The sequence below is a fragment of the Heliangelus exortis genome, chromosome 15 (assembly GCF_036169615.1).
Source record: "Heliangelus exortis chromosome 15, bHelExo1.hap1, whole genome shotgun sequence".
Classification (NCBI taxonomy): domain Eukaryota; kingdom Metazoa; phylum Chordata; class Aves; order Apodiformes; family Trochilidae; genus Heliangelus; species Heliangelus exortis.
In genome coordinates this window covers 1286561-1308564 of record NC_092436.1, presented here as the reverse complement: position 1 = coordinate 1308564, position 22004 = coordinate 1286561, and the positions used below count along the sequence as shown (strand labels likewise).

Sequence of the window (22004 nt, the reverse complement as noted above, 5' to 3'; positions counted from 1 at the left end):
AGGGGGGGGGGGGGGTACCTGGGGAGATGACGGTGCCGGGCTGGATGATCCTGAAGGTCCTTTCCAAAAATGATGATTGATTCTGGGATTTTAGGATTCCAGACTCCCGGGGAAGGAACAAAACGCTGGGCTGGGGCTGTGTCCCCATCCCCGGGGGCTCCTGGGGGGGCCAAACCTCAGCTCGCTGCGGATTTTACCCCCTCCCCGGCTCCCAGAGGGCTCAATCCCCCCCCCCACCCCCCAGATTCCATCTTTTCCCGGGATCCCAGCACCAACACCTTCTCCCACCCACCCCCCCCCCCCAAAGCCCATGTGGGGAGGGGGTGTCCAATTTCCGATCTGTCGCGATCATCCGCGGATCTTGCAGGAGATTTTTTTTTTTTTTTTTTGGGGGGGGGGGGGGCTCTAAGGGACAGGATCCAAGCTCCGGGGAGGGCAGGGGGGGTTGGGGGGGGCTGGGGAGCCCCCTCCTCCTTGTTGCCAGGCGCCGGCAGCAGCTGATGCGCAGGAAACAGAGCTGTGAAAGAATGCGGAAAATAAATACAAAAATAATAAAAAAAAAAGGGAAGAAAACCTGCGGGGGGGAAGGGGGGGACGCGGTGCACACCGGGGGAACCCGCAACATCTTCCCCCCCTCCGCGCCCCGCGTTGCACCGCCCCGTGGGGGGCCGGCCCGGCTTGGCTTTGGGGGCTGGGAGGTGGAGCCCTTGCGCGGTGCGCGCAGAATCCGCGGCGAGTTGCGCTGCGGTGCGTTGGGGGCCATGCGGGACTACGATGCGGTCACGGCTTTCCTGGGCGAGTGGGGCCGGTTCCAGCGTTTGGTTTTTTTCCTCCTCAGCGCCAGCATCATTCCCAATGGATTCAACGGGATGTCCATCGTCTTCCTGGCCGGGACCCCCGAGCACCGCTGCGCGGTGCCCCGCGGAGCCAACCTGAGCGGCGAGTGGCGGAACGCCAGCATCCCGCTGGAGCTGCGGGCCGGCCGGCCGGTACCGAGCCGCTGCCGCCGGTACCGCTTGGCCCTCCTCGCCAATTTGTCGGCCTTGGGGTTGCGGCCGGGTTGGGACGTGGAGCTGGGCTCGCTGGAGCAGGAGCCGTGTCTGGATGGCTGGGAGTACAGCCGGGATGTCTACAGCTCCACCATCGTCACCGAGGTAAAGGGGGGATCGGTTCGGTTCGGTTGGGTTGGGTTGAAGCGGGGAGGGTGTCCCCGAGCTGTCCCAGGTGTTTGTGAGAGCTTCTGTTGGCTTCTACTTGCCCTGGGCTAAGGGTTTTGCACTGAAGGGAAGGGGCTTGAAACTGGAAAGGTTTGGGCGTTGGGAAGGAGGTAAAGGGGGGACCGGGGTCTGCCCGCAACACCCCGCACCCCCCTCCCCATAACCCCCCTCCTTACACACACACACACAGGGCTGTGACACCCCCGAGCCGAGGAACGGGGTCCCCACGGGCTGTGCTGGGGGCTTGGGGGGTCCCTCTGCCTTCGTGGGGTCCCTCTGCCTTCGTGGGGTCCCTCTGTATCAATGGGGTCCCTCTGTATCAATGGGGTCCCTCTCCCTGATTGGGGGTCCCTCTGCCTTAGGGTTTTTCCCTCCGCCTGGGCAGGAGAGATCCTTTTGCCTTCAGGGGGGTTCCCGTTTCCTGTCCCTTGGAGGGAGGAGGGGTCCTCCTGCCCTGGAGGAGAGGATCCTTAGGGTGGGTCCTGTAGCCTTGAGGGGAAGGGTCCCCTGCTTTGGGAAGGGGTCCTCTTGGCTTGGGAGGAGGGATCCTTCTGCCTTTGGGGGGGTCCTTTAGTTTGGGGGGGCCCTTTACCCTTCGTGGGGTCCCTGTGCCTCGGGAGGAGGCTCCTATGATTTTGGAGGAAGGGTCCTTCTGCTTTTGGAAGGGGTTGGGGTCCTGCCCTGGGAACAGGGAGCGGGAAGCAGCAGATCCAGCACCTCTGGGAAAGGGTCCTGGAGAGAGGGATGGATACAGGGGGCAAAGAGCCCCGGGCCAGGAGCCTTTTGGGTTTTCCATTGAAACTTCAGCTTGTTTTGCTTGGAGAGAGCTTCTCAGCAGGGGGGTGAGGGGGGGGAGGCAGGAGCTGAAAATAGAAGCTTGGGTCTCTGCTTTTTGCCAGCAGGCTGAGCCTGGAGGTGAATTCCCCCCCCCCAGACCTGCTGGGCATGGGGACAGGGACACGTTCTGGTCTGGGAGGAGAGCAGTGCTGGGGCCTCATTGTCCCCAGTGCCCCCCACCAGTGCTGCCAGTCACCCCAGTCTCTTTTTTTGGTGGCCCTGGGTGTCCTTTGGTGGTTCTGGGTATCTTTGGTGGCCCTGGGCATCCTTTGGTGGCCATCAGGGTGAGGTGGGTGCAGGTGGGGTGGGAGCTGCCCGTGTCTGTGGGGTGCCAGGATGCTGGGGGGGGGCTTTGGGGGGATCCCTGAGAGCCAGGACCAAGCTCTTGGCTTGGTTTTTGAGGCTGTGCCAGGGCATCATCTGTCCAGGGTGCCTGGAGGCCACGGGGATGGGTGATGTAAGCTCTCCTTGGGCTGAGGAGGAGGAGGAGGAAGAAGAGGAGGAGGAGGAGAAAGAGGAGGAGGAAGAGCAACACCAGGTTCTGCTGCTCTGCTGGGTTGTGTTGGAGGGGTGAAAGGAAAAAGGGTTGGTGGGTGAAGGGATAAATGGTTGAGGTGGGGATGCTGAGGGTTTGGTGGGCACCACTGGTGTTTTGCTGAGCAGTGGGTGCCCTGGGGGGCTGTGGGCCACCCACCCACCCACTCGTGATGGTTCGTGGCCAGGGGGGACAGTGTGACAAGGAGTGGGTGTCTGCCTGGCCCTTCTTGTCTTCAGTCCCTGTGACTCAGCAGCCACCACCCCCAGATGCTGCCTGGGGACACAGCCAGGGATGGTCCTGCTCATCCAGCGTTGCTGTGGAATCGGCAGCTGCCCTGGGGGAGCAAAAGGAGGAGGAAAAAAAAGGCTTTTCCTTCCCCAAAAAAGGAGCAACCAAGCTGCACAGGCTGCTTGTCCCCAAAAAGGGGACAGAGCAGAGGGGATTGAACCAACTGAGAACCCAGTGCCAGGCTCCCTCCCCCATCTGCAAGGCAGATGGAGAAGAAGGAGAGTTGGTTTGTTTTGAAATTGTCACTAAAAAAAAAAATATCTAGAGTTGATTTTTATTTTTTTTTTTTTTGCCCAAGGAAAGCAGGCACTGCTGGAACCCCAAAAAGAGGCAGCTTGGTAACCTTGGAGCTGATTCTTTTACACCCAGTTTTTTTTCTCTGTTAGGGAAGACAAGGCAGGACATGCCACCAGGAAAAAAAAAAAAAAAAAAAAAAAACCAAAAAAACTTCAGCTGAGGAGGGAAACTTGATAGCACAGGATTTGGAATAAAATCCCTGGAGTTGCATCAAATCCTGGTCTGGTTGGTGGCACCCAGGTGGGTGCAGGATCCCCTGGGTGCTCAGCAGCACCTTGGCAGCTCTTTGGGGGGCAAGAACCCCTTGGCCCAGCTGCTTTCCCCATCTCCCAGGGTAAAATCCCATTTTTCCACATTTTTTTTTTTTCACTGCCTGCCAGGAGAAGACTTGAACCAATCCAGCAGGTTCTGACCCCAAAGCTCAGCCTGTGCTCTTCCACCTGAGCTTGGAATTCATTTAAAGGAATTAAAATTAAATGGATTTAATTGTTTTTTTTTGAGGGGGGGTTGTGTTTTGTTTGTGGGTTTTTTTGTTTTGGTTTGTTGGGGTTTTTTGGGGTTTTTTTTTGTGGTGGGTTTGTTTGTTTTGGTGGTTTTTTGGGTTTTTTTTTTTTTCAGGAAATTAACCTACTTCTGCTCTCATTCCAGCTCATGATGCTCAGCTCTGCCATTAATTAGAGGTTGGAGCCTGAGCATCACTTTGGCTCTTTGGGAGCATCCAGTGAGTTCCCCTTTGGGGCAGGAACTTGTGGGTTTGAGGCATCTGAGGGATTTTTCTCTTCCCCTGGATGGGTTTTTTCCAGCAGCCCCACCCTGCCTGCTCCTCACTCCTGCACCTTCTCATTGCTGGGCTGCAGCACAGAGGATGGAATTTATTTTTAATTGTAAAATTAAATTTAAATTTAATTTTTTTGGGCGCCTTCAGTGTTTCCTTCTCTGCTTAATTGGGGATTTCTGATGGAAAATGCAGCTCAGGGCATTTTCTCCACACACTTCACCCATCCAGACTTTTCCTGCTGGAAGCTCCTGGCTGAAAATTGGGGGGATTTGAGAGTAATAAAGAGATTTTCCAGGGGTCATCTGGTGCTACCAGGGGTTATTCCTGGTGCTCAAAACAATTGCTTGGAAGCCTGACATGAACTTTGCTCCTCTCTCTGCTCAGAATTACTTCTTTTCTGGTTAATGAATAATTTCTCCAGTCCAGAAGTTTGGAGCTGGAGCTCCACACCCATTCTGTGTGCTCAGTGATGGATGGGGAAGAGGCCAAACGAGTTAAATTCCATTTTTTTTTCCCCCTGTGCTTGTGAGACATCTGCAAAACCCTATAAATATTTATTATAGATACCTCAAAACCCTCTCAGTTCAAGCAGCAGTGAAATTTTGCCTTGTTTGAGGGATGCTCAGCCCTGGGGCATCACTAAGGTCAGGGTGAGTGCCTTGGGGGGGTCCCTATAGAGCAGGACCCTATAGAGCAGGACCCTATAGAGCATCACCCAGGTCCCACTTCTGCATCTGGGATTGGAACTCAAAGAGGCAGAGTGGGTTTTTTTATGGGTTTTTTTGTGGTTTTTTTTCAGGAGTTGGGTGGATTTCCTTGTGTTTGGGTGTTTTCTGGTCAAATCCCTGAGTCCCTAATAGCAGCAACCCCTCAAACTCTTTACCAGATCCCCCAGTTTTCAAGTCCAGCCCCTGGATAGTGATTTTTTATTTATTTTTTTCTGTCTGTGCAGAAGGGCATGGGGGGAAAAAGCAGAGAGAGGAGGCAGCAGAGTTATTATTTAGCTGGGTTTATTTTGCAGCCAAAGTGCCTTTGGCACAGGGAAGGGTTTTTAAATCCTGACCCTTAACCTTGGGAGCAGGAGTGGTGCTGGCAGCCCTGGAGCAAGGTGCTCAGCACCCAGGGACTTAATGATAATTCTGCTAATTCTGGCCCCAGATTCCCAGGAGAGGGGACAGGGAGAGTTTTTATTGCCCTGGGTCTTGAGGCTGAATTTGGCTTTGGGTGAAACACTGGGGTTTGAGCAACTTTAGGAATATTTATAGAGGGGTTTTGGGGGTTTTTTTTCTGGAAATTGTGACTTAAAAGGCTGAGAGCTGAGAGTTCAGCCTTGAGATGAGAAGGCAAAGTTTCCCTGAAGCCACCAGGGATCAGGACACAGAGGGTGGCCACCAAAAAGATGGATTCTCCCTTTTTCCCAGGAGTCCCATGGACAAGCCAAGGGGTGATGGGCACGAGCTCCTCCTGGGGAGATCCCAGTTGGACTCCAGAACATTTTTCCCCATGAGAACAATGAGACTTTGGGATAATCTCCTGAGGGAAGTGCTGGATTCCCTGACATTGGAAAATTCCCTGACATTGGACAATTCCCTGACACTGGACAGAGCCACCTCATTTAAAGTTATTTTTACCCAGGAAGCTTGGAGCAGATGATCCCTGGGGGTCCTTTCCTTGATTTTTTTTCTGTGATTCCCTGGTTTCTGTTTCCTCTGATCAATCCAAGAGATCCCTCTATGGATTTTTCCCAACACAGCACAGCTAAACACAGAGAATTTTCCCCCTCCCCACTTCTCCCTTCCAAGCAGGGATGAGAAATTCTCTTACAAAAACTCCTCCTGGCCTGGGCTGCCCTTTGCTGGTGACCAGGTTTCCATGTCAGAAGCACATTTCAGCCCTCAAATTTTGGGGTCAAAGAGTGTCTGTGGTCAGGAGGAGGTGTGGGCTGGGGCTTTCATCCCTTTTTTGAGTCTCCTGGGAGCTTGGCAAGGTGGGCAGAGGTCCCCAGGTCCCCCTTGCTGGCCAAGGGGCTTTTATTCTGAGCAGTCCGTGGTGGCTCAGGTTTGCTCCTTTTGCTCCCAGAGCACTGATCATTAGGAAAATTACCCCGTGCTTTGATCCCTCAGCTAATGAGCTTACTTTTGGGTGGAATTAGCTAAGCTGGGCCAGCCAAGCTTGGAGCTGATCCATCAGTGGTGCTGGGAGGGGTGCCTGGAGCCCGAGGGATGGGAGCAACCCATGGCACAGGCACCTTCAGCTCTAACCCTGCTGGACTCAGATCCATGATGCTGCTTTTATAATATCTTTTTTTTCTTTCTTTTTTTTTTTTTTTTTAAAACCTTTTTCTGGGGTTCTGAGCAGCTGGAGGTGGAAGTTTCCACTCTGGCTCCTGTCCTGAGCAGCCCCAGCCAAGCCTGGGGTGGCTGAGTGATGGGCAGTGACTCAGCCCTGAAGGCTGAGGGCATGGAAAGGCAGCAGGAAAAACTTCCACTTGGGGGGAAAAAAAGGGGTTTTTCCTCTGGGCATCTTCCCAGGGATGTTTGGGCCACCCCAAAAGGGGGAGCAATGCAGCAGGTGTAGAGGGGAGGCCAAGTGGGACCTGCCCTGAGCTGGGTTTGGGGACGTTTTCCCCCCTGCTTTGTTCCTCTGGGGTTTTGGGGGGCTCAGGGCACCCCCAGGCTGTGCAAGTTGCTTTCCCTTGGGTTGTTTGTTTTTTTTTTAATTTATGCTTTACCAGAGCCTCCCAGCTGTGGGGATGGTGCCCATGGCAGTGCTGGGGGGGGGGGAGGGAGATTTTAGGGGAATTCTTGTGTGTGTTTCCAGGCAAGAACCCCCAGGGCTGGGTGCTGGGTGCTGGGTGCTGGGTGCTGCTGAGCATGGATTTTTCTCTTGCAGTGGAACCTGGTGTGTGAGGATGACTGGAAAGCCCCCCTGACCACCTCCCTCTTCTTTGTGGGGGTCCTGATCGGGTCCTTCGTCTCGGGGCAGCTCTCAGACAGGTAAGGAGGGGGGCAGGATGGGTGCCCCAGCTGGGGGGGGGTGTTCTGGAGGGGTGTGCAGGGAGCCAGGGGTTGGTTTGGGTGAAAATGAGGTCACCGGTTCCTTCAGAAATCCCAAGCATCTCCTACTCCAGGTGTAGGGTTGGTGCTTTTTGGGTGTTTCAGGAGGTTGTGAGCTGATGTCTCCATGTGGATTTGGAGAGGGATTTGAGTATGGATGCTTTGGATGGAGATGGATGTGGATGCTTTGGATGGATTTGGGTGTGGATGCTTTGGATGGACTTGGATGTGGATGCTTTGGATGGATCTGGGTGTGGATGCTTTGGATGGACTTGGATGTGGATGCTTGGGATGGAGATGGATGTGGATGCTTTGGATGGATCTGGATGTGGATGCTTGGGATGGAGATGGATGTGGATGCTTTGGATGGATCTGGATGTGGATGCTTTGGATGGACTTGGATGTGGATGCTTTGGATGGATCTGGATGTGGATGCTTTGGATGGATGATGGAGATGGACATGGACATTTCTTTCTTTCTCCATTTGTCCTGGGATTTCCAAAGCCCTCATTCTTTTGTCCCACATGAAGGGCAAATCCACTGTTGGAGCTTGCAGGGGAGAAGTTTGTCCTCTGCACGGGAGCTCTGCAGGGCAGGGTATGCTGGAAGTGGAGCCAGCTTGTCCCAGAGGGAGAAGAAAAGGTGCCCTGGGGGTGAGGAGCAGTCAGAGCATCCCAGCTAACCCAGAGATGGAAAATAGCAGCAACCTCACTCTTATCTCTACAGAAGTGAAACCCTGGCCTTACAAATGTCAAACACAGAATATGCTCCTTTTCTGAGTCCTTAATTCCCTCTTTATCATCCCTTGGGCTTTATTTTTTCATGGCCTGCTGGCAGGGTCTGAAATAGCCTTTCAATTGCTGGCTGGTGGTGGGGAATTCCCCAGGGTTTCAGCTCCCCCCTGGCTGCTCAGTGGGGGGGTTTCAAAACTCCAGCTTTAAATTCCAGAAGGCTGGAATTTAATCCCCTGACTCCTGGTTCAGAAGTCAGTGGGTGCTGGTGTTTGAAAGGGAGAGGGGATAATCACTAAATCCTCCTGGGGCCACGTGCCTGCTGGGAAAATCTGAATTATTTGGGAAAGGGGTTTTGGGAAAGGGGTTTCAGGAAAGGGGTTCTGAGCCTCTACCCCAGCTCTCTTCCCTCTGGTGTTGCAGGGTGTAGATTAAAAGCCAGCACTTCCCAACTTTCCTTCCCACCTCCACATGGCTCCTGTTGCCTCCTCATTCCCTCTCTGAAGTTTCTGCTTTCCAATTAAATCGGAAATTTAATTTTTTTTTTCCTTGAGCACTTAAGGAAGCCATTAACCCAAATTCCTTGCTGGGCATCACCCGAGGCTGGATTTTTGTGCTCCCTCACTCAGAAATCCTTGCTGTTGCAGTCAGAATCTCCCTCTTTTGCTAAAGGTTTGGCAGGAAGAACATCCTTTTCCTGACCATGGCCGTGCAGACAGGCTTCAGCTTCCTGCAGATCTTCTCCACCAGCTGGGAGATGTTCACAGTGCTCTTCCTCATCGTGGGCATGGGACAGATCTCCAACTACGTGGTGGCCTTCATCCTGGGTATGAGGAACACACCTGCAGTAGATGAAATATTTGCTTCCTGTGCTGCTTTTTCCCCCCCCCATCACCACCTGCATCGTTTCGCTCGTGGTGAATCCTCACAGATGCAATTCCTGCTTTAAGCCAGGAGGTTTTTGGGGTGTTTTTTGCACTGGTCTCAGTGCTGAGCTTAGCCAGGAAATCCCTTGGTTTAGAAGCTGAGGTTTGGTTTGATTCTCCAGGGAGTGCAGCAAGAAAGAGCCAGAAGCTGCAGTCACTGCCCTGCAGAGTCTCCCACTGCTTTTCAGGGAGTAAAATTCCAGATTCCAGGGGTGAATTACTGGGATGACTGGTGCAGGATTATTTTTTTTATTATTTTTTTTTTTTGGAGGGAGCTGGGAATTGCAAGTGCTGGTTTTTAAGATCTGGAGGTCTCCACTGATGTCAGCTTTGAAGGCAGCAGTGTCCCTGGTTCAGCTTTGCAGGGGGTGACCCAAGCTGGGCTGAATTCAAGCTGTGTCCCAAGAACTAATGCTGGGGGATGCTGGTGGCAGGAAAGTTGGGAGGTGTGACACTGGCCTGGCTGGAAAAGCCCCTGGAAAACTAGACCAGGTTGCTCCAAGCCCCATCCCACCTGGCCTTGAGCACTTCCAGAGGTGAGGAATCCACAAGCCGGGGGGTGAGAAGTTGCTGCCACTCCAACTCTGGGAGCCTTCAGGTTTTGTCCTCTGCTCATTTTAACTCCTGGCAGATGTGGACAAGAAGATTCCATTAAAAGGACACTTGGCAGCTGGTTTTCTTGTAGAGGAGAACTTGCAGAACTTGGCAGTGCTGGGGTCATGCTTGGCCTTGGTGAGCTGAAAGGGTTTTTCCAACCAAACTGATCCTGTTGACCTCAGGTCTCCAAATCCTCTGCTAGATCTGGCAGCAAATGCTGGTAATGACAGGGGAAGAGTGGAAATGTTGCTCTTACAGTTACGTTTAGCACTGGAACTGGTTTTAAATGGTTTTGTGTCCAACTCTGCCATGGGGCTGGGGCACTGGAAGAGCCCCAATGGTTCCGGGCTCAGCGATGCTTCTGTGGCAGCTCCACAGCAAACATCTGGAGGACTCTTCCTCTGAGATGAATACCACTGTGATGGCCATCATCTCTTTGGTGGTGGCCCTTTAGGAGAAACAATTCTAACATTGCTTAGCTAATTTTTCTTTTTTTTTATTTTTATTTATATCTGTACAAATGCAGCAAAGTTTTCAGTTGCGATCGGCCGGCGGGAGTCCAGATGCTAATCCAACCTCCCTTGTTTTGAACAGGCACAGAAATTCTGGGCAAATCAGTTCGTATTCTGTTCTCTACGTTAGGAGTTTGCATATTTTTTGCAATTGGCTACATGTTGCTGCCCCTGTTTGCTTACTTCATCAGAGACTGGCGGATGCTGCTGCTGGCGCTGACGGTCCCGGGGTTGTTCTGCATCCCGCTCTGGTGGTGAGTGCCCCCCCCCCAGCTCAAGTCCTCTTTTAGTTTGGTTGGGTTTGGGGTTTTTTGTTTTTTTTTTTTCTTCCCTGTTTGCCACGTGAGGAGGGTTTGCTTTCAGGTGGGAGCTGAGGGGGTTTTTTGTCTGGGCGGGTTTTGGGGTTTTTTGGGTGCGGGCAGAGCCCCTCTGCTTGGAGCCACCTCCCCCTCTGCTTCCAGAGCAGCTTGGGAATTGTGTGTTTGTCTCTGGACACTGTTAACCACCTCTAGGTTCACCCCTGTAGTGCCCTGGGTGGTTTGTTCTAACTTTGCTCCTTTTTTTTTTCTTTGAGCCATTTTTTCTTGAAGCCTTTTTTTCTTTAAGCCCTTTTTTTCTTTGAGCCGTTTTTCCTTTAAGCCGTTTTTTCTTCGAGCCATTTTTTCTCTAAGCCACCTGCTCAGGTGGGAGGTGTCCCTGCTAGCTGGAACTGGATGATCTTAAAGGTCCCTTCCAACCCTGCAAACTCTATGAATCTATGATTTTTTTAATGGTTTAGAGGTGGTAGATGCCCCATCCCTGGAAACATTCAAGGTCAGGTTGGGCAGGTCCTTCCTTCCCTCACCTGGAGGGGATTAACTCAGGAATTAAGTGACCAGACCCACTCTTCTAGAGCCTCAAAGACCTCCTGAAGCTCTCAGTCTTGGTTTTGGTTTGGGTTTGCTTTGCTCTTTAACCATAATCTTCAAAACAACCCAACCTTTAAAATGGTTTCGAGCTCCAGCTCTGCTGTCACCTGATTTTCAAGAGGGTTCTGCTTAAGGGTCTTTTTCATCTTTTTCATCTTTTTCATCTTTTTCATCTTCTTCTCCTTCTTCTCCTTCTTCTTCTTCTTCTCCTTCTTCTCCTTCTTCTCCTTCTTCTCCTTCTTCTCCTTCTTCTCCCTCTCCCTCTCCCTCTCCCTCTCCTTCTTTTCTTTTCTCCTTCTTCTTCCTTTTCTTCTTCCTTTTCTTCTTCCTTTTCTTCTTCCTTTTCTTCTTCCTTTTCTTCTTCCTTTTCTTCTTTCTTTTCTTCTTCCTTTTCTTCTTCCTTTTCTTCTTCCTTTTCTTCTTCCTTTTCTTTTCCTCTTTTCCTTTTCCTTTTCTTTCTTCCCTTTTTTTCCTTTTTTTCCTTTTTTTCCTTTTTTTCCTTTTTTTCCTTTTTTTCCTTTTTTTCCTTTTTTTCCTTTTTTTCCTTTTTTTCCTTTTTTTCCTTTTTTTCCTTTTTTTTCTTTTTTTCCTTTTTTCCTTCTTTTTTTCCTTTTTTTTCCTTTCTTTTTTTCCTTTCTTTTTTCCTTCCTTTTTTTTTCCTTCCTTTTTTTTTCCTTTCCTTTCTTTTTCCTTTCCTTTCCTTTTCCTTTCCTTTCTTTTTCCTTTTCTTTCTTTTTTCCTTTCCTTTCTTTTTCCTTTCCTTTCTTTTTCCTTCCCTTTTCCCTCCCCTTTTCCCTTCCCTTTTCCCTCCCCTTTTTTCACTTGGCTGAAAACCTTCGAGTCACTTCTCCTGAAACCTCTTGCAGGATCATTCCTGAGTCCCCTCGGTGGCTGATCTCCCAGGGAAGATACAAGGAGGCAGAAATTATTATCCGAAAAGCTGCAGCACTCAATGGGGTTGCAGCCCCAGCTGTGCTGTTTGACACCCCCGAGGTACGTTCCACACCTCCCACTCCTTTTTTCCTGCCTGGGAATTTCCCCTTTTGGCCAGCAGAGAACTGGTTTCCAGCAGCAGCAGGGACTGGTGCTGCTCTCTGTGTTCAAGGGGAAAAAAAAAATGGGGTTATTTTTAATTGTTTGGGGGGTTTCTGAAACGGTCAAACAGGTTGTGGTTTGCAGAGCCAGGGTGACCCAGATTGCTTCAGGTTTCTTGAGAAGACCCGAGGAGGATGTGTTTGTCCCCGTGGCCTGGAGATGCCCATTTTCTGATTAATCTGAAGCCCTTAACCTGAAACCCTTAACCTGAAACCTTTAATCTGAAGCCTTTAATCTTGGGGGGCTGTGCAGGGACCCCCAGTTGTCCCCCACATGTTCCAGGGCTCCGTGGAGCCCCGAGATGCTCCTGGGGTGACCCAAACCAAGCAAAGGGCACCTGCAACCCACGATGGCAATGATGGACATCGAGCTCCTCTTCTTCAGGATTGTTTTATTTTTGGTTTGTTTTTTTTTTTTTTCTCTGGTGTTTGCTCTTGATGGGGTCAAAGGAGAAAGGGCAGCCAGGCAGGGAGACAGCTGGTTTTTGGGCTTCTCCTCCCCTCTAGTGGTTCTGCTCTGCTGAAGAGCCAGCAACATTTTTCTGGTGCAGAGAAAGCACCCAAAGCCTCCAGCAGTGACCTCGCAGCTCTTGGCTAGCAGCTGCTTTTGGAGCCTCCTGATGGCTCCCCAAGCCCTCTGCAGGACCCAGCTCTGGACTGGCTTTTGGCTGAAGATCTCTTTCCCAAGCCTGCCTTGGGCATCCTGGAAATCCAACTCTTCCATCCTGCAGGAAGCAGGGAAAAGCAATTCCCTGATTTCCCAACCTCAGGTGGTTTCCATACCGGACGTGGCTCTTTTAGGCTCCAGACCTTGAGTTTGCTTTCCGTGGCTCCTGCAAAACTTTGAGCCCAAGGAGCAGCAGCTCAGCTGCCCTCTGCTTCCTGGGAATCTCCTGTGCCATCCGTCCACCAAGCTTGAGGATGATGTGTATTTTCCAAGGAATGCTAGAGAGAAATTCCTGAGAAACCACCTCCCTTCCTAGGCAAGGAAATCACCCCAGAGGGAGGAGGACCAGGGGGTTTGCTCTTTGGGCTTGGTTTTGGGTTGAAAGATGGGAAACCACGAGTGCTGGTGGTTTTTCTCTCTGCAGGCTCCCAGAAGTTTCACCCAGAAGATTCAAGCCTCAAACTGGAGCCTCAATCTGGGGGTGCTGGGTGCTCCCCAGCTGCGTCCTGGCCACCAACCCAGTAACTCTGGGATCCATCCCCTGCCCAGCTGGCCAGGCAGCAAACCTGGCTGATTTTCTGCACTTCTTTCCCTTCCCTTTGTGAAGGTTGAGCAGAGAGGGCACGGAAAAAATGCCTTTGGTTATGAGGTTACTCCTGGAATTCCTGTGTTTGATCCTTGAGGAGATGTTGGATGCATCCTGTCAGCTGATGCTGCCTTTTAATGAGACTCCGTGGGGCAGTGGTCTCAGTGCTCCTTTTTATTTTTATTTTTTTTTAATCAAAAAAAAGAAAAACCAACCTGGAAAAACTCCAAGTCCAGCTGGGTGCAGAGCCAAGCTCTCCCTCGGGACCACTTTCCCTGGTGCAGCAGTGGCCCTTGGGCTGGCTGCTTCTCCCCAATAAGAGTCATTAACATCAGAACTGCCCCAAACTCCTCCTGGGTGTGCAGAGGTTGTTTTGCTCTTAGGTGTGTGGGAATTTTTTTGGTTTTGTTTTCCTTTTTCCTTCAGATGCAGGATGGGAAGGCTCAGCAGCAGCAGAAGGCTATCCTTCTGGACCTATTTCGAACCCGAAACATTGCAACTATTACTATTATGTCATTACTTTTGTGGTAAGGAAATGTGTATTCCTAAAGTACCCAGGCAAATAAAACAGTTTCTGCTTTGAGGGCAGGTGCCACAGGTTTAGATAAGAAGCTTTCAGCCTTGGAGCCCACCTTACACGTGCTCCTTGGCCACTCAGTGTGTTGCACCCTCATGCAGAAGGTGCTCAGGTGTAAAATAGTCAGTGTATGTTACAACCTGTGTATTTTGAATTTTGTTGGTTTTTTTTTTAACATTAGAAGCTCCCATCTCTGTAACCTCTCTCCGAAAGGTCCTTCTTGAAGCAAAAGGCAGCTCAGTAACACAAGGAGCAGACCCCTGGCCAGCCCCTTGGTTCTGTTTCTGAGCTGTCCCCATCCCAGTGAGCTCCTGGTCCCTTCTTGGGCAGCCACGAGGAATGAGGACCAAGTAAATCATGCCAGATAGATAAAGGCAGGACCCTTTTTTCTGTACATGTTTCTCCTGGCAGAAAAGAACTGGCTTGGCAGCCTGCCAGGATGAGGCACTCTCTGAGATTTCAAACCTCTGACCATCCAGCTCTCTCCTGAAGATTAATTAAGGGGTCGTGGAGATCCTGGCACTGGAGTTGGCTCCGAGTAGGAACCTAGTTGGCATGGGAAGCTTTCAGGAGTTCTTCTGCCCCATTGCAGTCAAAGAACAACTTCCACAAAGCCTTTTGCTGGGTGTTAGGAAGGACAGAGCAAGCTGAGCTCTCTTCAAGCCGCTGTGGATCTGGTCACTGGAAGGGATGGCAGAATTAGAAAGGTGGGGTTGCCACGGAGATCTGGTGGTTTTGGTTGTGTTGGTTTTTTTTTTTGTTGTTGTTGTTTTTTTGTTGTTTTTAAGCCAGGGTGCCCCTGGCCACGCGTTGCACCGTCCAAATTTTTTGGTAACAACACTGGAGGAGGCGGTGAGAGCGCGGTGTTCCGGGACTCACTGGGGCTTCTCTTGCTTCCCTCAGGTTCTTCACCTCCGTGGGTTATTTTGGGCTGTCCCTCAGCACCCCCAACTGGCACGGAGATGCCTACATCAACTGTTTCCTCTCGGCTGTCATTGAAGTCCCAGCCTATGTCATTGCCTGGCTCCTCCTCCGCTCCCTCCCTCGCCGCTACTCCTTATCTGGGACCCTGTTCTTGGCAGGAGGTGTTGTCCTCTTCATCCAGCTGGTGCCTGCAGGTATGGGATGCACGGAAAATATGGGATGGTGCCATCACAGCAGGGGCCTCGTGAGGTCACGTTGGGACTCGGGGTTTATGATTTTTTTTAATTTTTTAAATTTTTTTTTCCTCCGCGGGGTCGACACGCGGACTCGTGCTCGGCTCTCATTTATTGGGTCAAATTACTGAGCTTTAAATAGTCCAGCTTGTAAAACAAGAGCCAAAAGGGTACTGGGATATATCTGGTTGGGTAAAGAGCCCATGAGGCTTTTAGGTTTCACTCTAAATCTCTGCAGGTTGTGGCCAAAAAGATGGGGATTTAAGCTTCTTGCGCTGTAATCCAGGATTTTGTTCTGTTTCAAGAGTGCTGTTTCACCAAAATGTGTAAAGTGTAAAATAAACTGATCACCTACATATGCTCAGTGGGAATTTTGAAGCCAAGTCACCTAAGGGTGGGGCTAATACATTGTATAATTAGAAAAAAAAAACCCCAAAACCAAACCACACCCACGAGGAAAAAGTCATCGCTGGGATCTTCGGGATGCAGAAGAACTACAAGCAATGCTCTTTATTCACCTTGATTTTATTCCCTTTCTCCTCCAGACCTTAACGTCCTGTCTGTTGGGCTGGTGATGCTTGGAAAATTTGGCATCACAGCTGCTTTTTCCATGCTTTATGTCTACAACGTGGAGCTGTACCCCACGCTGGTGAGGAACATGGCAGTGGGTGCCACCTCCACAGCTTCCAGGCTGGGCAGCATCATTGCTCCTTACTTTGTTTATCTGGGTGAGATATTTTGCTTTCCTTCCACTACCTGACTGTCCAGAGGTGTTCTTGGAGCTTTTACAGTGCAAGCTCAGCTTTATTTTTTTAATTTTTCCTTTTTTTTTTTAAGTCCCTCCTCTCTCCTTGGCTCCGAGTTCCCGGTTGCCCACTAGAAAAACAAGGAGCTCCTTGGGTTTTCACAGAAAAATTGGGTATTTTTTTGTTTTTTCCTATTTGGACAGCTACAGAGTGGGTCCAAGCTGCTCCAAGACAATGATGTTATTTCTAATTTGGGTGGTTGGGATGAAAATTGGCCACATCTTGGCAGTGGGTGACAAGAAGCAACCTACCAAGTCAGTGCTGGTAGGAGACTCATTGCATTGATGGCATCTTCACATCCATCCTGAGATGGAGCAGGAATCCCAACAGCCCCTGGAATCTGCATGGAGAACACAGAGATCTGTTCCCCCCAAAAAAGAGTTTCCCAAACTTGAGGAGGTTTTAGGAGAAACCCTTCAGCTGCTGGTTATTCTACAGCTAAACTGGGACCTCACAGCTCATGGGATCAAATCCCAGGCTCTGGCTCTCAGTGCAATCCCCAGGATGTTTTAATTAATTCCATTATTTCCAAATTTAATTAATTCCATATATTCCAAATTAATATTCCAAATAATTCCAAAACATTCCAAATTAATTCCAGAGATTACAAAGCACGCTGCTCCAGCCAGAGTAAAAAGTAAAGCTGCTGAGTCCAGTGTGGTTCTTTCTCTGCTTTAAATACTTCCAACTAATCTGTATTATTTATATATTATATATATTTATTTATATATATGTATTATATATACTAATCTGTATTATTCCTTCACTGGAAGACTTTTGCTGTGACACCCTTGGTATTTCTGAAGCTTTTTGGGCTCATTATTCCAAATAAATTCTGTGTTCCAGGCAGGTCTGGGGGGGTAAATCTGAGAGGTGAGTGGATTGGGCATTTAAGGATTGGGTTTATGTCCTGTGTTTTCCAGGGGCTTATGACAGATTCCTGCCCTACATCCTGATGGGAAGCCTGACCCTGCTGATTGGGATCCTCACCCTCTTCCTCCCAGAGAGCTTTGGCAACACCCTGCCCGAGAGCTTTGAGCAGATGCTGAAGGTGAAATGGTAAGGCTGCCCTGGCTCATCCCAGGCTTCAGAGAATCCCGGGATATCAGGGGTTGGAAGGGACCTGGAAAGGGCAGGATCAGCCCAAGGAGGTGACAGCAGTGTTGGACCTCTTCCTGCACACTCCCTTTTCACAAGAGGTTCCACTGCAAAACACGAGTGAACAGGAGCCAGCAGTGTGCCCAGGTGGCCAAGAAGGCCAATGGCATCCTGGGCTGGCTCAGGAACAGCGTGGCCAGCAGGTCCAGGGAAGGGATTCTGCCCCTGTGCTCAGCCCTGGGGAGGCCACAGCTTGAGTCCTGTGTCCAGTTCTGGGCCCCTCAGCTCAGGAAGGAGATTGAGGTGCTGGAGCAGGTCCAGAGAAGAGCAAGGAGGCTGGGAAGGGATCCAGCACAAGTCCTGTGAGGAAGGGCTGAGGGAGCTGGGGGTGTTGAGGCTGGAGAAGAGGAGGCTCAGGGGAGACCTCATCACTCTCTACAACTCCCTGAAAGGAGGCTGGAGAGTTGGGATGATCCCAAGGGGATGAGGTTCAACATTCCAAGTGCCAGGTCCCGAATTTTGGCCACAACAACCCCATGGGGAGCTCCATGGGGCACAGAGGGGCAGAGAGGGACCTGGAAGGTGCCCATGAGCCAGCAGCGTGCCCAGGTGGCCAAGAATCCCAATGGAATCCTGGCTGAGGAAGAGTGTGGCCAGCAGGCCCAGGGAAGGGATTCTGCCCCTGGGGAGGCCACAGCTTGAGTCCTGTGTCCAGTTCTGGGCCCCAAAAATCAGGAAGGAGATGGAGGCCCAAAGGAGGTGAAGGGATCCAGCAGAATTCCTGTGAGGAAGGGCTGAGGGAGCTGGGGGTGTTGAGGCTGGAGAAGAGGAGGCTCAGGGGAGACCTCATCACTCTCTCCAACTCCCTGAAAGGAGGTTGGAGCCAGGGGGGGGTTGGGCTCTTTTCCCAGGCAACTCTCAGCAAGACAAGAGGGCACAAGAGGTCTCAAGTTGTGCCAGGGGAGGTTTAGGTTGGACATGAGAAAGAATTTCTTTCTGGAGAGGGTGCTCAGCCATTGGAATGGGCTGCCCAGGGAAGGGGTGGATTCTCCATCCCTGGAGATATTTCCAAAGAGCCTGGATGTGGCACTCAGTGCCATGGGCTGGGAACCACGGGGGGAGTGGAGCAAGGGTTGGACTTGATGAGCTCTGAGGTCCCTTCCAACCCAGCCAGTTCTGTGATTCCATGATTCAGGTTGGTTTTTGGTTGTTAATTTGCCAGCCATTGATGCCACAACTTCTCCAGAATCTTGGCACCTGAGAGCACCCTCAAACCAAGGCTGACCTTCACGTCACCTTGAGGCTCTTGCTCCCTCTCTCCCAACATTTTCCAGCATTCTTCAGCATCCATCCCCCTGCATTTAAACTCCTCCTTTAGTAGGCTGGCATTACAAAACCCTTTTTCAGCTTAGGCTTATTAAGAGCCACCACAATTTAACCACAGGATTTCAACATTCCAGCCTCTTGAATTTGGGAAGCTAAAAACACGCTGGGACAGGTTTTTTTTCCCATTTTTTTTGGTTTTTGTTGAGCTGGAAGCAGTGCCAGTCCTCTTGCTCCACCACCATGGCTATTTAGGGTCCCCTGAGCAGACATCTCCACTGAAATCCCTGCTGGAATTTATTTGGAATAATGAGCCCAAAAGCTCCAGAAATACCAAGGGTGTCACAGCAAAAGTCTTCCAGTAGAGGAATAATACAGATTAGTATATATAATACATATATATATAAATATACATAATATATAAATAATACAGATTAGTTGGAAGTATTTAAAACAGAGAAAGAACCATACTGGACTCAGCAGCTTTACTTTTTACTCTGGCTGGAGCAGTGTGCTTTGTAATCTCTGGAATTAAGGAGGATGATGAATTTTTGGATTCCAAGAAGGGTGGGCAAGTTGCTAGCAGAGGAGGAAAACACAGAGGGAAAACTGAATTATCCCAAGTTCAGCTGCATTCAGCCTGCCAGGAATTGGTGCTGCTACAGAATTTGCCCTCAAAAGCAAGAACAGCTTGAAAAAGCTGGGAATTACCTCGATGTGATCCCTGGCTGGTATAAGGAGCTTCCAGAATAAGGAGAATCCTCAGGCTGGGTTCCTTGGGAAGGGCATTTTCAGCTCTGCAGCTAAAAATCCCAGAGCCAAACCAGATTCCCTGCTTGCCTGATGAGGCTGAAGGAGCTGAGTTACAGTCCCTGAATGATGTTCAGGTTCCAGGTGTTGTTTGGAAGGATTTGATTTTTTCCTGATGTTTTAGGAGTAGGCAATTCCAGCTGTGCTGATGAGGAGGGGGCAGTGTCTGCTTTCCCCTTTCTCAGTGTTTTCCTGGCTTGCAGTTTCAGAAATGGGCAAGAAACCACTGGCATGAGGAACCCAAAGGAGAGCCCTAAAATTCTGGTCACACCTTTGTGAAGAAGGCTCTCAGAGAGGCTGCAAGAAGAACAAGATTTTCTCCAAATGCCTGAGGAAAACCCACAAAACCCAACAGATGCTGCTGTAACCATCCCCCTGTGCTACTCTACCCCAAAACACAGATGCTGTCTGCTCCTGGAGGACTTTTGTCCTACAAATTATTCTTTTTTTGGTGTCCTGCTACCTGGGGTTTGTCAGCAGGTGGAGTCCCTGGTGAGAAAATCTGTCTGTGCTAAATTAACACCATGGGATTGAGGAGTGAGCTAGGAATGAGCCTTAGGAATAATTCACAGTCAGCAAAAAGGTGGCAAATGTAATGCTGGGGGGGTTGGAAGGGGATGGAGGGGGAAAATCTCACCCCTAGGAGATCTCAGCCTTCTTTGACATCCCTGACCAAAGCCCACGAAAACTTTGAGGGGTCAGAATTTAGCAAAGCAGACACAGACTTTGCTGCAAGGACAGGGGTTTGGGTTTGTTTTTTTTTTTAAGGCATCAGAACATCTTCTGATGTTGTTTGCTTCCCCCAGGACCTGAGCTCCCCTCCTGATCCACCTGGTCCTGGAAAAACTCATTTTTTTTCCCCATATATCCTGAGCCTGCTGAAATCTTTGGGCTTTGTGAACATTCTGTGTCTTGGGTTGAGCCTTTACCACTGGAAGGGCTGCAGCTTTCTGACCTTGTTCGGCTGTGGCTGCTTTAAAAAAAAAAACAGGGATCCTCCCCAAACATACCATGAAGTTTTAGCTTTCAGGTTTGTTTCAGGATATGTTGGCATAAGGAGGTTTTTTGGTTTTTTTTTTTTTTAAATCTTTTGGTGTTGTTTTATTTTCCCAAAGTATTTGATTTCTCCTCTGAATAAATCCCACCTTGTTTTCTACCTTCGGAGGGAGCTCACTGCAGCTCCAAAAGCCCCTGAAAACCCTTTGCACCATTTAGAAATGGAAAAGGGATTTGATGTACTGGAGATGTACACCTGCAGCTCTTAAAAAAACACAAATGGGCTAATTAGGGACCACAGTTGTGTTTTGTTTTTTTCAAAACAAGCCAAGAGTGTTTTGTTTTTCAGATCCTGCAGATGTGGGGGTTTTTAACAAGTTCATCATTGGATAAAACCTCAAATGTTTAGAGTTGTGCTACTAATGCTTGATGAACACTACACAGTAAAATACCTTTGGGGTTTATTTATTCTTGGCCACATAAAGTCTGTCAGAGCTGGTAGACTGATTTTGATTTTTATTTTTACCTCTCCAAATAAGAATTAGCCATGATTCATCTTCTGTAAGAAGCACACTGGCTCATCTCTGACCTCAGAGTTCACAGCACGTTGGTTTCTGCTGGCATTTGGCACAGGAATGAGGCTCTCCTGGGGAGCTGAAGCACAAATATAAAGCTTTACAACACTGAAATGCAAGGAACTCGTGCAATTATTTCAAGCTGCTCTTTGGGATGCATAAATCCTCTTCCAGACTCATTTTCCTGCAGTTTTGCTTTTGCCATAAACGTGATGTGGCACGAGGCAAACCTGACCCTGTGACTCCTGACATTCTCATCCCTTCTCAAGCTGGAATTTCTCTGATAAAAGCAGTATTTAATCTTTTTTATTTTTACGTATTATAACCTAGAAAATCATTCAGACTTAATGAAATTTCACAACAAAACCTTTATATAGGTGTAGGACAGGTTTGAGGACTTGGTTTAATATAGGTGGCAGTATTTTTATTAAGATTTTTATATTAAGTTGATACTTATTTTATGTGATTTCAGGCTTGGGTATTTCTAAAAGGTAACTATTTTTGTACTCCCAGACTTTGTGGTACTTTGAAACCCAGTTTTCTTTTTTTTTAAATGAGAGAAAGGGTTGTGTTTATGGGTTTGTCTTTTTTAATACTTGGGTTTAATCAGTCTCTTTTTCTTTCTCAGACTATTGATTGTTCACTAGTGTCACGTTTTAGCACTTTTAATGGCAGATTTTAAAAAAAATATATATATTTCACAAGAGTGGAATGCTTTTCTGGAAAGTACACAGGGGGCTGCCCCATGTGTCACCTCTTGTCACGTTTACTCTCTGCAACCTTTGATCCTCAGCAGGTTTTTTAGAAAACTGTATTAATTGTCACTTGTTAACTTCTGTCTTGTAATAAAATGGGTATTGGTGTTGTATAACCTATTGGCTGTTGTTGTCATTTAAGAATAAAGTCCCCTAACTTTAACCCTTTGTGCAAAAGAAGTTTAAAGAAGTAATTTTAAACTGTATGCAGCCTGGATAAAGTATAATATTGAAACATTAAAATAAGCTCCTCCACAACAAAAATAATTTCAGATTAGATTCCCCAAAGGTCCACAGTTTTTCTGATTTTTGGAGGGTTCATTCCTGACTAAAAAAAGCCCCAGAAAAGACCCTGGTCAGGTTCAAGGCTGATTTTGAGGTTTAATTTCTGTTTTGGCTGCTTCAGTTTCAACCTTGGAGGTTTCACTGCAGTTCCAGGATGGGATGAAAGCTCTTTTAAAATATCCTGCAAGAAGGGATTTGGCTTTAATCAGGTGGAGAAAAGGCTCAGAAATGTGATTTTTAACCTTTAAGGAGAGCATTAAGAATCACCCAACTTTTTAAGCAAGCTCCAGGGGAGCCACAATCTTACGGGAATTTTTTGGCCTGAAGAAAAAATATGAATAATTCCATTTATCACTGGTCAAACATAGCATGTGTGTCCTCAGGAAACATCCCTAAAACCTTTTTTGTCACCCAGAGCCTATCCTGGATGAGTTTAACCCTCGGGATCGGTAGAAAACCTCAGTTTTTTGGAGCAAAACGAAGGGAGAGGGCTCGGAGGGCGAGAGCGCCCGAGCCAAGGCCTCACCAAACCCCTGAGCTCCGAGGTTCGGGGGATAACGAGGTGGTTCGGCCCAAAAGGGGTTCAGCCC

General features: G+C 49.2%; 1 protein-coding gene and 2 long non-coding RNA genes across 5 annotated transcripts; 1 reads left to right on the top strand and 2 right to left on the bottom strand.

Annotated features, from left to right (window-relative positions):
* Positions 1–680: 680 nt before the first annotated feature.
* SLC22A4 (solute carrier family 22 member 4) lies at positions 681–21245 on the top strand. 2 transcript variants are annotated; one of them, XM_071759066.1, is made up of 10 exons: positions 681–1154; positions 6848–6951; positions 8415–8569; positions 9908–10031; positions 11552–11678; positions 13459–13559; positions 14513–14727; positions 15312–15494; positions 16496–16631; positions 19007–21245. In XM_071759066.1, the coding sequence occupies exons 1-10, from the start codon at positions 762–764 to the stop codon at positions 19080–19082; spliced, it is 1614 nt and encodes a 537-aa protein (XP_071615167.1). In that variant the 5' UTR covers positions 681–761; the 3' UTR covers positions 19083–21245. The 2 variants fall into 2 exon arrangements, with proteins under 2 accessions (XP_071615167.1, XP_071615166.1); XM_071759065.1 differs by having other exon boundaries at positions 682–1154; positions 9860–10031.
* Positions 14512–19012, bottom strand: LOC139803167 (uncharacterized). 2 transcript variants are annotated; one of them, XR_011728910.1, is made up of 2 exons: positions 18705–19012; positions 14512–14721 (listed from the first exon to the last, which is right to left on the bottom strand). It is a non-coding gene; the product is annotated as an uncharacterized lncRNA (long non-coding RNA). The 2 variants fall into 2 exon arrangements; XR_011728911.1 differs by lacking the exon at positions 14512–14721 and adding an exon at positions 15668–15912.
* Positions 20296–21719, bottom strand: LOC139803166 (uncharacterized). Its single transcript, XR_011728909.1, has 2 exons — positions 21657–21719; positions 20296–20445 (listed from the first exon to the last, which is right to left on the bottom strand). It is a non-coding gene; the product is annotated as an uncharacterized lncRNA (long non-coding RNA).
* Between the last annotated feature and the right edge of the window lie 285 nt (positions 21720–22004).

Bases quoted from the DNA above. Each gene is read 5' to 3' on its own strand.
- SLC22A4 (XM_071759065.1), top strand. From the start codon at position 762: ATGCGGGACTACGATGCGGTCACGGCTTTCCTGGGCGAGTGGGGCCGG. The intron at 1,155-6,847 runs GTAAAGGGGGGA...TTTCTCTTGCAG, and splicing joins GCTCCACCATCGTCACCGAG to TGGAACCTGGTGTGTGAGGA. The intron at 10,032-11,551 runs GTGAGTGCCCCC...AACCTCTTGCAG, and splicing joins TTCTGCATCCCGCTCTGGTG to GATCATTCCTGAGTCCCCTC.